The sequence below is a fragment of the Eulemur rufifrons genome, chromosome 28 (genome assembly GCF_041146395.1).
Source record: "Eulemur rufifrons isolate Redbay chromosome 28, OSU_ERuf_1, whole genome shotgun sequence".
NCBI lineage: Eukaryota > Metazoa > Chordata > Mammalia > Primates > Lemuridae > Eulemur > Eulemur rufifrons.
The window spans coordinates 67,251,892-67,268,824 of NC_091010.1; the positions used below are offsets into that span (position 1 = coordinate 67,251,892).

At 45.8% G+C, this 16,933-nt stretch overlaps 2 protein-coding genes across 2 annotated transcripts in view; one reads left to right on the top strand and one right to left on the bottom strand.

Annotated features, from left to right (window-relative positions):
* The window catches only part of INSYN2A (inhibitory synaptic factor 2A), a 36,993-nt gene extending 28,163 nt beyond the window's left edge, over window positions 1-8,830 (bottom strand). Inside the window, exon 1 of the mRNA XM_069461197.1 lies at window positions 7,647-8,830. Within this exon, the coding sequence (XP_069317298.1) occupies window positions 7,647-8,830 (1,184 nt within the window). The remainder of the gene's footprint in view (window positions 1-7,646) is intronic.
* The window catches only part of DOCK1 (dedicator of cytokinesis 1), a 470,019-nt gene that overhangs the window by 220,986 nt on the left and 232,100 nt on the right, over window positions 1-16,933 (top strand). The window lies entirely within an intron of this gene.

The window sequence follows — 16,933 nt, forward strand, 5'->3', positions numbered from 1 at the left end:
GTGATGTTCTCAGACATCTCTGCAGAATACATTCCTAGAGAAGGAAGGAGGCTTTGGGGTCTCTCCTCTCATTTGAACCCCCTTTCTTTCACATTGGAAAATTTAGCTCATAGAGGCCAGGCTAGGCGGGAGCCAGAACTAAATCCAGGTCTCCTGACTCCACGTCAGCTCCCTTGCCCATGACACTAAATAAGCTGGTCCTATACTTTTCTCTGAAAGCAAAGCATGTCTCCATTCTGTAATCCTCAACTCCTCCTCACTCTCTGAAGTAAACCAACTTGTTTAATAAAGCAAGAAAATCTCTCTTAATGTGTTCAAGCTCTCACCCTTGCTTCACCTCCCTGAGTTTAAAGGTTTAGCACTTGCAGGTTGCATCTCAGTAACAAAGTATCTTTGAAGGGAGTAACTTTGACTGAGTGCAAACACAGCCTTCCATACTTTCAGTAATCTCCAAGAGAAGCCCAGCAGGTAGGTGTTCTCAGCTCTCTGTTACAGAGGAAGCAGCTGAGGTCCAGAGAGGTTAATAACCCTGCCCAAGCAAGTCAGAGGAGGGAGGGTGGGCACAGAGTCCCCAGCTCAGGACTGGCAGAGTGCAGAGCCCCGGTCATTCCACTCTGCCCCCTCCTGACTCTCACTCCCAGAAAATGGAAAAATGAAACGCACAGGAGGCTGACCTCAGCCGGCTGGCTGGAATGGTTTAAAACGTTTTGGGTTACAATAAATGTGGAGAGAGACACCAAAACTGATTTATCAAGAACATTAGAAAATGAAGTGCTGACATTTCCATGCCATTCAAATAGGGAGTGCTCAGGGACAGGAGAGCATTTGGCAGAAACAACCTTTTTGCTTCTGATCTCACCCGAGTGCTGCTTTCTCTCTGCTGCTCACAATGCCCTGCTTTTCTCCGCACGTTGTGCCAGAGCCGGGGAGGCAGCGCTCCACAGTCCAGAGAGGTCCACAAGGATCGTTTTCAGGACTGCAGAGGCTGGTGAAAGACCATGCAATGCCACCTACCTCCTCTCCTCAAAATTTGGCCACTCTCAGCTAACCAGGTGGAAGACTTTGATCTCAATTAAGTGGGTAGGTTTTGGCAAGAGCAACCCAATCATCCTTTTAGAGTGTGCATGGCCAAATTGGGATGGGACCACGTAACTGTGCCCAGCTTTCCCCCTTGGCTCTTGGAGGGGGGAATCTGGGAAGTTAATAAGTCAGAATCTAATGCCTAGACCTTCTTGATTCCTCAGTGTTTATGTCACGGCTGCTGCAGCAGTGCACAATTTTCCATGCTGGTTCTTTCTGCTCTGTGACTTAAATTAAATTGTCCCCTTATGCTTCCTCCATAATTGTGATACAGTATTTATTCTGTTTGGGCATGGGTAATTAGAGCAAATTCAGAGAGATTTCTCATCCTCTGACAGGTCCTTCTGAAGAATGCCTGATTTTGAGCGATCTGTCAATTTAAGCATGTAAGACAGTGAGAGTGTAGCTTTTCTACCCATCTAGCCTCAATTATCTAGGCTAAGGCAAGCACATCACACAAACATGTCCTGTGTTGGCCTTTTATCCCTGCTGGTAGAGGAGTGAGGTCTTTTTCAAGTTTTCAAGAGATGCTGTGATATAAATTATAAATTATGTGTATGTATGTCGTATACACAGAGTTCCACAGCAGGACCCCGAAGGTCGTATGGGCTGATGAACAATTAAACCTATATTTGAACAAAGTGGATGTCGGTGAAATGCAAACCCCTCAAAGTCTGGCCTGAATTCATTTGACTCTTGAATCTCCTCATTGCCTGGCACAGTGTCCAACAGTTAGAGGACGCTTGGTAGCAGCCTTTTGAATTTTGCATATTCTGGCCTGGATATTTTCAGCTGAATGAATATGGTCACTACATTTACAAATCACATAATAGGAGTCCACAAACTGTAGCCCATTATTCAAATCTGGCTATTGCCTGTGTTTGTAAATAAAGTTTTATTGGAACACAACGATGCCCGTTCATATTACAGATTGTGCTTTCAGGATGCAATGGAAGAGTCAAATCACTGTGATACAGACTGACCCCCAAAACCTATTAATTATCCAGCCCTTTGCAAAGTTTTCTGACCTCTGCCGTATAGGAACTGACCCTGAGAACCTCCAATAAATGCAGATCCCTGTGAACTTATGTCCTTGCCTCTTAAATGTGTATATCAGCACATGACCTTTCATCACCTGCTGGCTTCCCCCTTTTTAAGCGATCACAAGGAGCAATGAAGTCAAGCAGACACTGACACAGGGCACCGCACTGCGTCTGTGCTCACTTCTTGCAGTCCCTCCGATCTTCATTCCTCTCTCCTTCGTCTTGAGCACCATGTGGAATGACACCTCATAGAACCCATGAACTCAGGGGGATTCCTCTGACTTTTTTCTTTTTTCACCACAGTTTGCCCTTGACTTGAGAGACCTGGGCCTCATGCCACCAAGAAACTGAGCTTTCTCTGAGAAGGAACAGGACCCGGCTGATGGGGAGCTGCCCCATGTTGGGGTAGCAGGGATACTGGGAGGCCGTGAATCACTGGATTTATACCCCTTCCTGAAAGCTACTAGACTCCTTAGCTTGGCTGCTGTTTAGGATGTTCTTTAAAGTCATGCTGTCAATGTGCTCTGACTCAGTGTAGCCCCACAGCCTCATGATTTCATCACTGCCTGCTGGGCATGTTTCAGGCCTGGGCTCAACTGCCCTGAGTCTGCAGCTAACATCCTGCAGACACTGGGAGAGACCTGCCAGTAGAAGAACCCCCTTCACTCTGGGCAATGACAGATCCTGACCACCTGCTTGGGATCTTGAGTAAAGCTTCTCACATTGGTTTCAGGTCTTCTCTGAATAGCAGAGCATCATTAAGCTGTCACTAACCAAACAGCACATCAAGACACTCAGTGTTTGGGGTGAGTAATCTTAGAAGCAAACAGCTGTCTCTACCCCGAGGTGCCATCCGGGTTGCCACACCACAGTTGCCTGTGAGTTTGCACAACGAGCAGTCAATACCTGCAGCCGCTTGGTCTGAGGCCCTCCTGCCCAGGAATCCCATAGCTGCTATGGGGAATTACCACTGTTCCAATAGTTGGTTGGCTTTTTAAATTCAGTGCCCTATTTGCCTGGTTTTCACTGACTACATCAGTGGCTTATTTAGGTAGTCTGTGTGACCCTGAACTTCCCAGGAAGAGACAAGCATTAATACTTGAGAGCTCTGAAATAAGCAGGATAATTCTTGGCATTCATGTAAGCCCGGTGATCAAATGCTGCCTGCACTGCATAAGCAGAACGATTTTAGTGAATTGCCCCGATGTTTTACAAGGGACTAAAAGGCATGATTTTGAATACTTTTTGCACATCTGCCTACCCACAGAATTCATCCTACTAACATGCTCGTAACAGGACACGTCCTTTATTCAGTGCCAACTGTGTGCTGGTCATAAGAGCTTTGTAGATACCATATTTAATCTTCTCCCAGCCCTCTTTAAGACAAAACTGAAGCTCACTGAGGTTAAGTAGCTTGTCTCTGCTCAAAACTTTCTCTGCTGAAGCCTTTTGGAAATCTACGTAAGCAAATGAGACTAATGAAAAATAATTTGGAAGCTACTAAAAGTGGCTATGGCTAGAGATACAAATTCCACACAGTGCAAACTATGGGAAGAGCTTGCCTGGCAAACTCAATAGTGAAAAGCCCCATCGAAGAGATTATACATGAAATATGTTATGTTCCAAGAACCTAAGTTGCCCAGGGCCGTTGGCCAGATTGAGAGACTACCAGCTTCCCTAGCTCTGTCCTAACATCATGCACCCACGCAGGCCTATGGCCCTCTTGGGTCCAGGTCAAGCCTGGAGTACAACGTGGAAATATGGGGGCAAAAATTTTGCCACTTGCATTGGAAGTCATGGGCTCCACGTTGTGTATCTTCTTCATCAGGACCCTTAATGCAGGTAAAATTCTGTACAAGGCCCTCCACGCGTTACTGGGGGTGGCAGGTGGGGAGAGGAACTGTCTTTACCCAGCTCCTGAGTGTTCTTCACAGTTAATAACTTCTAGACTTCAGAATATTTTCCAAGGAAAATTCCACTGATATTTTAACTTGGCCATTGAAATTTTTGTCATGTCACATAATGACTATATAATAGTGTAAAAAGAGCCCATTTTCCTGTTTTTTTGCCATGAGATGCAACAGAAACATCTATTTCCCAGCTCAGATTCCATACATAAAGTAAGCCTTGTGAACTCCTTTTTCTACAGCTCTGGAGCATATCGTTCAAGGGAGGGGTTGCGTGCAAAAGGGAGTAGAGTGTTAAAGTTTCAGGATTTTGTGAGTTGATTGAAATTGGCCACTGTGGCCGTGTTTACAGCATGGAAATCAGCAGATGCTATACCCCTCCCCCAGAGCCAGTTGTTCCAGATGTTCCAGCACAGCACTGGCTGCTGCTGCCCAGGGGTCCCCTTCCTGGTGACTCTCTGCTGGGCCCAGAGGCCTGGAAAGTGGAGAGAGAGCAAACTTGCTCCTTATCTGCCTGCCTCTGAGGCTACTGCCCTCTCCTATGTTCCGACATGGAGAAGAGTGGTGGAAAATTTGAATTTCAGCCAAATTAATGACCCTGGGCGTTGAGCAAGAGGGGGCACCTTAAAGGTGGCCTTGGAGTTTGGAGCCACTTGATTCATTGTTACATGAGTCCAGAGGGCCCAGAGAGGGAGGTGAAAGTGACGGTTCTCAGCAGTACAACTCGAACCTGCCCTTCTGCTTTCTACTGTGAGCTTGTTCTTTGCAGGCAGCAACTGAACTAGGGATTGATTTTAAAGTAAAACTATCCTTTGTCTTGATTTAAGGTGCCCAAGTGCTCAAATGGTTAGCAACCAGGCACTGTGCCATGTTTTGGGGATAATGGAGTGAAGAAATTTTCGTGATGATGGAAATGTTCTATATCTGTGCTGTTCTATGTATGTGCCCTATAAATGTGGCCATTGAGTACTTAAAATGTGGCCAGTGTGACTGAGGAACTGAATTTTCAATTCTAATTAATTGTAATTGAATTTGAATTTCAATAGCCACATGTGGCTCATGGCCACTGTGTTGGACAGAGCGGCTCCCAGGCTTCAATGACAGAGTTGGGTGACACAGTCTTTGTGCCACATCTGTGGGGCTTGCATTCATCATGCTGGACTCCCACAGGGCCACTAAATGTGGCCCAGATCCTTGCCTCCAACATCACTGACCAGCAAGACCAACACTCATGCCACTAGCAGACATCCACCCATTCGACCCACCTGCCACTAGACTGAGTACAGTAGAAGGTCACCCTGTGTAATCCTCACCCCCCACCTGCAGGGTGGGCAATGATCTCCAACTTACAGGTGAAGAAACAAGGCACAGAGAGGTATAGCCCTTGCCCAAGCCCTCAGAGCCAGAATTCCCACCCAGACACATATTAGTAAACTCGAAACCACTTTGCTAGACAGATAGAGTCTCAGAGAACCCAGAGGGCCTTATTTAAAGCAATTTTCCATACTTGTTCTAATAGCATAGAAGGAGCCTATGTAGTTTTCTCTTCATGGGGTGTTCGTGGGTGTTCAGCCATCTGAGGTTCTTATTTGGGCAGATACCCCTGTGAATATGCACATTAGCATACATGTTTGGTTTTACACCATTTGGTGAATTTTATTTCCCAACTGGTGATGTCAGTATCATTCTGTTTTGCTGTCTGGTTTAAGTCACTACCAGCCATATCAAAGTAAGTGACTGAATCCCTCTTTGCGCTTTTAATTTTTCCATGGTAATGTGGTCTACTGATCAACAAATCCCTGACATATCTCCCCTCCTACTCTGTGTGTTGCTTTTGGTTATGCACTGATTGAAATGGAATGAAAACGGAGATGTAAACCCAAGATTGAACAGGCCTTTTGAAAATATTCCATGATGTTAAATTACCTACTAATCTACTATTAGATTACTTTACATTTGGCTACCAAGTCTTTTCGCCTATTAGCATCAAGTGCGGACACTACCATGCGAATTGGAGGTGGAGAGTGATAGGTATTGAGAATTAACTCCTCTGTGGATAGGCCACCTGCACAAAGCCAGAGCAGCCAGGGGAAAGGGCAGGACCTGCACTGGGCACTTTGCCACTGAAGCCAGAGCTTGCACCTTACCTCCTGCCTTAGAACCTGAGGTTTCTTCCCCATTGTGTGCAAGGAGTAAACCTGTCTGACTCAACCACAGCAAGGTTGAGTTGCAACAGAAACATCTATTTCCCAGCTCAGATTCCATACATAAAGTAAGCCCTGTGAACTCCTTTTTCTACAGCTCTGGAGCATATCATTCAAGGGAGGGGTTGCGTGCAAAAGGGAGCAGAGTGTTAAAGTTTCAGGATTTTGTGAGTTGATTGAAATTGGCCACTGTAGCCGTGTTTACAGCATGGAAATCAGCAGATGCTATACCCCTCCCCCAGAGCCAGTTGTTCCAGATGTTCCAGCACAGCACTGGCTGCTGCTGCCCAGGGGTCCCCTTCCAGGTGACTCTCCTGACTCTCAAGAGGAGGAAACTCTTTGTGCCCAGTGAGTCTGCTGCCCTGATAATGCATTTCTTGGCTTCTTGCAAGCTGGCTTCCAGGTTACTTAACCCAGGGCTCAGGGCCCACAGAGTGAAGGGTGCCAGTTACGTGAGGCAACAGGGCACTGCCTCAGATCCAATGTCCAGAACAGAGAGTAGCAGAAATCTAGACTGTTTCAAGGGGAAATAGGAAAGAGAAGTCTTGGCAGTCCAGACAGAGGCTGGTAAGCCATGGGCACTGTTTCTAGACGCTTAGAACCAGAGCAGTGCTGGCTACTTCATATCAACTTAACATGCTGCCTGGAGTCTTCCTAGCCAGGGAGCTCAAGGTTTTATCTTTAGGTCACGTGTTTTTAAAGTTGCTGCTGCACAATTTCAACTTCAAAAGATTCTGAAGTTCAACAAGCTCTTATCAAAGCTAGACAGTATTGGCTGTGAACCTGGCATCATTCTCTCTGCAGCCCAAGTGGACACTTAGGACAGCCCCCAGGAAAAGGCACATCTAAACATACACAGCTGGGGCTTCTCTAAGGGTGGGCATTGCTGCAGTTCCAGGTAAAGAATGAAAACCACGTTGCCTATCATATGAAACCTTATATTCTTGAATACCCACATTATTTCAGTGATTTATTAAAAGTCAGCATTTCCTTTTCAAAATGCCATCTGAAATTTCTTTTATCTTACATACTATGATTCCTAAGAGGCAGACAGCTTATATAGATTAGATATTTTGGACTGGCATATATATTATACATTATTACTATCATAAACCTTTAGTCCTAGTAGATTAAAAGATCCATCAATTCATTCAAAATATAGGTACGGTGTGAACTCAAGGCCAGAGAGGTGAATGCTGACCGGCAAGTGTATGGTGAAGGTGGGGATGCCGTGAAGTCTGGCATCAAAGTAATCTGTGACCCCTTGGGGCTTGCTACGTCCTCAGACCATAGCCTGTTTACAGACATGCTGGCTTAAGTCTCCTTATGGATTTGGGCGTTAGGGGGCTACCAATGGACCTTCAGTGTGATGGGCCTGCAGAGCTTGCTAAGATTAGGGTAAACATACATACCCTTCCCGGTGGGCCTCTCCTTTTTCCAACTCCTGAATGACCCCCAAGAGCACTTTGATCGTTTCTTGACTCGAACTGATCAAGTTCTCCATCATCTGAAGCTGTGCTTTGAGGTCGACCACTTCCGTATGAGGCACGATTTGTTGGCATTCTTCCCCTGCAGACGCGGCTGTTGGACTGGGCTGGCCCCCCGGCCCCGGCAGGGCTTCAGTCTGCACGGGCTGCTCGCTGTACTCGGGGGACACGCACTGCCTGCGGGGCGAGCAGGCCGGAGCGGGGCCCGCGGGGGCCTGGAGCCCATTGACGTGTGCGGCTCTCCGTGGCTCCTCGTCCACTGGGCACAGCGACCACTGGCTCAGGGTGGCAGAGTTTGACAAGCCAGGCTCCGCGGCCCTGGCACTGGGAGTGGGTGCGTAGACGGTGGCGACCTCTGTTTTAAACACCCTCCCGAGGGCGGGCGGAGCGGGCTCCTCAGAGTCCGGTGTCCCCGGGTCCTGCTTTACCGTCCCCTGCAGCTGGTGGTCAGGCGCCTCGCGGGGAGGCCGGGTGGCGCTGGGGAGAGGAGCTTCTCCATAGCCCAGCAGGTCCGGGCTGTGACACGGCTCTGCACAGTTGACGCCCGACGGCTGCTCCAGCGCGTTCATGTGTTCGTTAGAGTGGAAGACCAAGGCCGTGGTCTTGTGCACGCGCCCCGCGCCGCACGGCCCGGCCTCCTCCAGGTGTCCGCCCGAGCTCTTCTCTTTAGTGTCCGCTAGGAACCCATTGTTTTGGCTTTTAAAGGGATCCGCGCCTGGGAGGCTTTTGAGGGTCCCCTTTTTGCGGTCCAGCGGGAACGTCTGGTAGCACTTCTTAAGGTCGGGAGAGGTCTGCACGCCTGTGCTCTTGGTGACGTTGGGAATGGACCTGCGCGCAGGCACCGTCATGTACTTGCGGTAGGCTGCTCTGCAGGACCCGGGCTTGGTCTCCCGCTTGTCCCCCTGCTGTCCCGAGGAGAGCTGCGAGTCCCTCTGCTCGTTCTGCGCCTCGCAGATATCCTTAAACCGCACCTGCAGGGCTTTGTTGCGTTTTTTAATCTGCCGGTTGGGATCCAGGGCGTATTTCATCTCCAGGGCCAGGCAGGCGGCAGGTTCCACTTCGCTCTCGGATGCTGCGAGTATGCATTTGCCACTGTCCTTAGTGACCATGGTTCCTGCATCAGAAACAGCAACAGAGGGGTCAGCGGGGCCAAAACACACGCGCAGGCACGGCGCGCAAACTTCTAGCCCGCGTTCTGCCAGCCTGCCTGCCTCCTAATTATTTGTAAACAGGAGAGGTCGGCCTTTACCTTAAGGAAAATCACGCAGGCGGAGCGTTGCCGGCAGGCACAGCTTGAAATGCTTCTCAGATATTAAAGTCTGCTTGCTTTTCCAGGTGGGATACACTGGTTTTTTTTCTTTTGATAGTAATGCATGTTTCCCCATTAGACAAACCTGTTTTACTACATTCATCAGGAAACCCAATGATGCTGCCTCTTCTGTTTTGCAAATTATCTTTTCACACTGTCTCCACTTCACAGGCAGATGGTTTACCAAATGCAACTTATTTGGTTTGGGTTTTTACTATTTTTTTGAGGATGACGTGATTAATCTATTATTGGAAGCTAGGAAAACTGCTGTTTTAAAGATTTACTGACAATTCTAGGTCCCGAGCAGATAAGTGTGGAGAGCGCTACGATGAGGAACTGAAATAAATATATTTACGTTTGTCATCATAGATTCTGCGGGAGAGCCTGCCACGCTCCCCTGTGGGAGCACCACAGGATAAACTATGGAGGGAGCCTCGCTGCTAAGGGGTTAACACAGCCACAGGAAGAACCTGGGTTTCCCTGCATCTACAGAGGAAGCCTTAGCAACTCTTTTCTTTGATTCCATGGAGAGCAGTACTAGAAAATAATTTTTTAAAAAAATAAAAGAAATTATTCATTCTAGAATCAAGTTTTGTGTTTTGATCACAACCTCTGAAAATGAAAACAATGGTGGTTGTTGCAGTACTTAAATCCTGAAAGAAAATAAAATCATGAGGCTTTATGTTAATCATGCAAATTCATCCTAGGCTGAATTATTAAATGCAGCTAAAAAGATGCAGGTGGCCAATGATTCCTCTTGGGGAATACCAGTGGGGTAAAATGCCTTCACTTTATTAGGCAGATTCACAGCTGTTTACCGCACATGGAAGAACTTTCGTGGTGGGTGCACTTAAAGCAAGAAAATGCCGTTAAGTATGTTGTTTGTGAGCTGTCCTTTACTGTTTTCCCTTGCCTTTGAGAAGGAAACAGTCAGATGGGAGAAACCAAGGGTGTGCAGGGCCTCAATGGCTGCAGCCAAGTGCCCAGAGAGGCAAAGTGAAGGACACGAGCTGGCAAGAGCTGCACACGGATGGCCTGGGGGAGCCTTAGAACCCAGCCCAGGGATCTGCAGCCGCAGTTCTTGGGAAAAGCCATAAGAACTGTGACACTCATGGTGTAGCCACCATTTACGGGGCCAGGTGCTCTGCTAGTAGATATATATATATAACACCTTGCTTACAGAGGGCTCTGAAGGTCAGCGCTACACTTCCCATTTCAAGGAGAAACTGGGGTTCAGAAAGGTTATGCCACTTGTTCAAAGGCATGCAGCATGAAGCACAGGCAGGAGCAGGACCTTTGAATCCACCCTGTTTCTAGTAGAGCCTGGTGTCCAATTGTGGCTCAGTAAAGGTGAAAAACTTCACAGCCCCCTCCTGAGAGTGAGTTACAGGACTAGCCCTCGCTGCAGTCTGGGGACTTTGTTCAACTGACCTCTGCATCTCAGGCCTGCATGGGCCTGCCACCTTGCAGGCCTCCTCCAGTGTTTACTGAATGAGAGGCTGAAAGATCAAGTTCTTCATACATTATGCTATGAACAACTAATTGGTAATCATATTTGAGAACAACAAACAATAATCTCTGCAGCATTTGATTTAGATTAGACCAGGGTTTCTCAACCACAGCACTACCGGTATTTTAGGATGGATCCTTCGTTGTCAGGCTCTCCTGTGCAGTACAGAGTGGTCTGCAGCATCCCTGGCTTCAGCCCACTAGACAGAAGTAGCACTGCCCCCTCCCAGGGTGACTAGAAATGCCAAACAAGCCTGCTGGGCAGAGTTGCCCCTGGCTGAGAACCGCTGTAGTACCCTTTGAACCCCAGATGCCTAAGGCTCCTGTTCCATTGTCCCAGAGTGTCTCCTGAAAGGGGAGGCTTGTGTGGAAAGCAGAGGAAGTCTCTGGTGGTTCACTAGGTGCTGGGGATATCTGGACACCCCTGCAATTTGAAACTCAAAAAACTGGGCAGTTTTAGAGAGGCGGGAAAAGGACAGAAACAGGCTGGAGACATATCACTATCCCGGCTCCGCTTTAGGGAGGGCTGGATTGTGGGTGGGAGGTGGGCAGGGCAGGCCTGCTCTAGAGAGACCATAGGTAACTTGTAGAGATACTTGTCCCAGCAAGTTAAACAGACACACACAGAGAACCTAGTGTCGGGGGTCAGTATGGGTGACAGTGGGGGTATAATAAGAAAATTAAATCTTAACCTTCACTCTTATCTCCTATTCATTCTTTAACTGCTTTTGTTGTCCAGGTATGTCAGAATGTATTGTGCCGTCATTTTGTAGAAGACCTTCATACCAGGGAAAATTTGAAAGAGAGAGCATTTTTACAAAAAGCAATTTACTAGTAATTTTTCAGCCTTTTCCCTGCCACTACTGAAAAATGTGTGTCTGAATAAGTTTGTCCTACCACGCTATTCATCATCACGATTTGCCAGGAACTGCACTGAAATAATTTTCTTACATCAGTCTGCTGGTGTAAGAGATATTCTGAGTCTGGGACCCACCCATCAAACTAATAAAACAAATCAGAAGAATTAATTGCCAGTGATAAAAATAATAAAAAATTCTAAGCTCTTCTGTTTTATAGAGTTGCTAAATATATAAAAATCATTTCCTTGTTAGTAAAAATGATGGTGATACCTAAGATTTTTAATCAGTTTAGATTATTGTTGCTGACTTTTTTTTTTTAAGTAGTAGTAACTGAGTTGTTCTGATTCCTTGATAGGGAAAACACCAACGAATTTTTGCAGTTGATTTATTTTGGCCAAAGATGAGGTTATGAGTTGCTTCCGATGGCTGGATGACATTTTCTAAAGCTTTCAAGTGGAATTTTCCTGGACATTAAGAATAACTAAGGTGGACACATCTTTCCAGGGTATTCATTTACTATTTATTGGGGAAAGGGGTCAAGCTTATAGTGATTTTATGATTTTATCATGAAAGTAAGCGGGGCATTCTACAGAAGACTGTCCATGAGACAAGCGGAAGCTTCCTGTGCACTGCTTCATTCATCATTCTTTCTTGCATTTCTTCAGCAAATGAATGCACATGTTACAGTGTTACATTAACATTCAGCACATAGTTTTGTACTTATCTGTCCTAACCAAATGTCAGCGTTCCCTTATGCACTCCACTTGCATTTTCTCATTTAACCTTCAATATAGCCTTATAGGGGAGGCACTATTGATAGCCTCATACTGTAGATGGAGAAACTGAGGCACATGGTTTTTTTTTTGTTTTTTGTTTTTGGTAACTTCGTCCATCACACAGATAGTAAGCTGTACCTGTTGAAACGGCTAGATCTGTTTGAAACCCATGCACTAAACCACTACCCCTACTGAGGAAAATCTGTAACTTGAAATGACCCATAGTGAACTTCAAAATGCATCAGACAACTGAAGCTCATCTGAACAATTTCCTTGGGCTGTTCCCACAACGTGTCAGGGTGCAGGTTATGCATGGACCCCTAGGTAGGTCCCAGGAGCACACCTGGCCCTGGAGCATAGACCAGGTGAGGGTTGCTTTACATTCTGGACAGAGCATGAAACCAAAATGGCATTTTTAACAGCTTGCCTTGGCTGGGTCACCCCAGAGAACCGTGGACTCCAGTCCTTGGGCTTAATCTCTTGGCTCTGAAGCAGCAGGAATTCATGAAGTTTATTTTTCTTAAAAAAAACCGTGTTTTAGAATTCACTAGACTATGCTGTCTTGAGGTGAAAATGGCTAGTCATGGTTGTGCTTGTCTGGTGCACGGAGAGCTAGATGTCAAGGAGCTGTTTGGAATATAAATGTCTTAATTACCTTCTAATTAAATTTCACAATCAAATGTGAGTTGTAAATATATAAACCCAGTATTTTTAGATTAGTGATGTAGAATCATCTCTGCATGCTGCTTTAAATTAATAGTTTATATAAAAATGGTCATTTCAACTAAAGGAGTAAAAATGGAACCAACTAAATGCCCAATGATAGGTAAACAGTTACGTAAATGATGGTGCACATTCGCTTAGTGTGGCCATTAAAGTGATAATTATAAAGATTATTTAATATCATAGAAAAACACTTATGAAATAGTGTTAAATGAAACAAAGCAGCCTACAAATTATACTGGAAAAAATGAGCAAAAATGGTCATTGTTGTGATATTAGGGTAGCACATTTTTGGAGATTTATTTTTCCCTATGTTTTCCAATTTTGGAGAAGTGAAGGGAGATGCAATGTTACATTTTGCTAAATAAAAAAGCACAGGGTAAAGCCAGTCCACACCTTAAGCAGGCCTCTGGAATGTATAAACACTTGTATTGGAATAAGAAAACCCAGAAATGATTAGATTTGGGTATAAGCAGTGTGCCAAAGGTCATCTTTTATTGTGTTGAGGAAGTCCTGAATAAAGAAGGAAAATAAATTTCAAAATAATGACTAGGTATTTACATATACATGCATACATGTGTATGTAGATTTGTATACATTAATATATATATCTAGAGAGAGTGCTTAGCAGAAGATATGCCAATATTTGAGAAGACTTACTAGTAGGAAGTGGTCATCGGTTTTAATTAGAAAATGGATTTGACTGATAGTCTGCGTTTATAGTCTGAAGGAAACTTTGTGGGGTGTCATCCACTGTCAAGAGAGACTCTCCATTGGATTCTGTCCATCGTTAAATGTCTGTGCTGATTTGCAGGTTTCTGATTGGCCCTGTGCTATGACCAGTACGGTACGATGCATTCGGCTGGCAGTGGGGCTGGTGGGTTGGACAGCCTGGCCGAGACACCTCCCAGGATCCAGCAGTCCCTGCACATAGCAGAAAAAGCTGGGCAAGCAGTCCGATGAGAATGGCAAGGCAGTGCATGAAATTACTGGTTTTAATAGTGGCTTTCCCACTGGTGAGACACCTTGGAGTCAAAGATGCTGGCTGGAATTCAGGATTAATTGGGTCAGCATTTTATTCCATATGCTGAGGGAATGCCTGAGCGTGAGGCCACTCTGAGTGGGCGGTGGTGCACACGGACATGCCGTTCCCTATCGTGCAGCTTCCCGGTCAAGGGAAAGGAGAGTAAACAGAACCTCCCTCACTGATGAATTCATTTATGCTGTGGAATAGAGACCTCTTTTATAGGCACCAATTAATTCTTCAAAAATGGAAGTCCCTCTTTCCTCGGGGCAAAGCTAACTGCTATAGATTTTGGACGGTGTCTTAGTTAGATTCATTATCCGGTTTAATTTCCTTTATACGCTGAAATGTTATTTTTCTAGACACTTGTTCTCTTCTTCAGAAGTCATTGATTAAAAGGACCAGAGGGGGTAACTAGATGAGTTCAGACGCCTTGCTGCGATGGAGCAGTGAGGGAGGAACGGCTCCCGTTGCAGAGCTGTGGCACCTCGCAGGAGACACACGCAGTCACGCCCTGTTCCTTTGATTTGGGGAATGTTGTAGCAAAACCTCTGCCATTAAGAACTGATGACCGCCCAGTCTCGTGTCGGGGAGAGGGGCCCTCATTCAGCTTCAATGCAGGTTTCGAGGCAGAAGAAGAACCGTCTTAGGAGTGGCCCCATCTCATTCAGAGCTGTGATTTTTAGGAAAAAAAAATTCAACCAACAAAATCCTACGGTCAGTTACTTCAGCTACATAATGTAAACCACTGTTGCCACAGAGGCTCCCAGCCGCCTGCTTCTGAGGAGTGGGGACAGGGGGCGAACCTCCATGTCATGCTTTGGTTTGGTGTTGAGGTTTAGAAGAACCAGAAAATGCCCCTCCTAAATGACCCAGACTTTCCTCTTCATTTCTGCTTCACTGTTTACTCAGCGCTTTGATTTTCAGCTTCTACTGATGTTAACCTTTGCTCATCCTCTGTCCAAATGGAATCTAAATTAGTAGAAATGAATGACCAAAATTTTATGATGTTGGCAAAAATCAACTGGAAAAAACGCCTCCTCCCAGTGAGACATTACGTCAATGTAAAACATTAACTTTATTTGTAGCAGTTAGCTTTGCTAACTAATAATGGCCAAAAAGAGTTCAGTAAAATTGGTTCTAACAACTCAACAGCAAAATCATCTAGCGTTTCCTTGGTTTGGCCAAACCCTAAACTTTGCATGGTCTTGGATTCACTGCAGAGGTAGTGAAGCCAAGAAAAAAGGGAGAATGAGCCTTTCTTGTAATTAGCTTCTATTTATAAGCTGACAGCAAAACATAGAGAAAGTATCCTGCCCAAGGAGCCCACGTACACAAGTCCTAACAAGAGCCTGCAGAGAGAGAGAGTGAGGGTGACCTTCCCAGCGCTCGTACTAGACCAGCCGTCCAGGGTCCAGTGTCCAAAGACTGTTTTTGAATTTTTGAGCCTTTCTTCTGATTCATGGGCTAAAAATGATACAGTGATGGTTTCATCTGGAGTGAAACAAAAGGACATGAATTCAGACCCACAGCATGAAGTGGAGGTGCCTTTTCTCTCCTTCCATGTCAGCTGAGGGCAAGGAGGGGAACCTCAGGAGTAGTTCGTCACCCCAAAGAGAGGTGTTGTCAGACAAGACAAAAGTCACAGTCCTCAGAAGGAATGTGTACAGTTAAGTGCTTGGGATGGGGAAACTGAGGGACTGGTTTGAGCAGAATGACTGACACTCATTGCGGGTGTGCCCAGGACGAAGTTTCAGCATTCAGAATTCAAAATGGCGTCGTTGGGGGGGAGAAGAGAAAACAAACAATAGTATTTTTCTATACTTTATACTGTGACACCCAAATAGCTGTCACATTTTATTCCTTAAAATAAATTCTACCTCTCCTCAATCCTGGTGTTATTTTCTATTCTGCCAGGTTAGTTGGTCCTTTAATTCTTCCCTTGACCAACAGCTCTTATGAACTTCTGTCTAAAACATGAAGCCACATCCTTCCCTCATAAAGCTCCATTCTGATGTCTTCAAAGGTTTCTCTCTTTGGGCATGAAAAGCTTAGCAGCATCTCTGGCAGCCTGGAGGAGGACTTGGTGGTCCTCCTGGCAGGTGGCCTGACACAGGGTACTGGCCTGAGCTCCAAGCGTTGTCTAGACTCAATTCAGAATCACAGCTATGGTGCTTGCCTCAGCTGAGCTTGGAGCAAAAGGCACCCAGCAAAAGGCAGAACTGGACTTGGCTTCCAGTGGGGTCAAGAGACCCATCCTTAACTAAGCACCATGGAATCTTCCAGAACTTCTGTTCTGAGGGTGCCCCAACAGGTGCTGTCAGCTGTGCTTGCTTCATTTGCTAGTTTAATGCCCCATATTCAGTCATCACCAGGCCCTGGGGATTTTTGTCTTTCCCTCCTGTTGCTTCTCCTGTTGACTTCTTCCCTTTTGTTCACCCGTTCCTGCCCCAATCTTGGCCTTCTTAACTCTCCTTCTCCACCCTGCAGGCCCTGCTAGTTCTCTCTTCAAGTATAAGTATTCTGTGAACTAGGCTCCTCGAAGCAACTCCTCTCTCCTGTGGTCTGGTAGGTGTCAGCACTTGCTTATTGGTTTAAGAATATTATGATACACATCACTATCTTTGCAGCTTACCCATGATAAGGCTTCGCCCGTGACATGTCAAGAAGGCTTAGGATGAGTGTACAGTATTAGTGGCTTTCAAGCATTCTTCCTACCTTATCTGGAGCCTCAGATTAGGCAGAATGTGGCTATATTCTAAAACATGGGTAGGAATTAGAGGAGAGGGAAGAAGAATGGGTAGAGTTTAAGCATATCCAGAGATTTTTATCTCCTGAATGCTGGCATAACTATCTTGAGTTAGGCTGTTGTACACATTTTTTTCTGTGCTGATGGAAAAGAAGGAGATGGCACACACACTCACAAAAATGAGTAGATGGTACAGAAAATGGTGCACATTTTATATTTCATCATGAAATACATCAAGGCTCTTACTACATATCTGATGTAG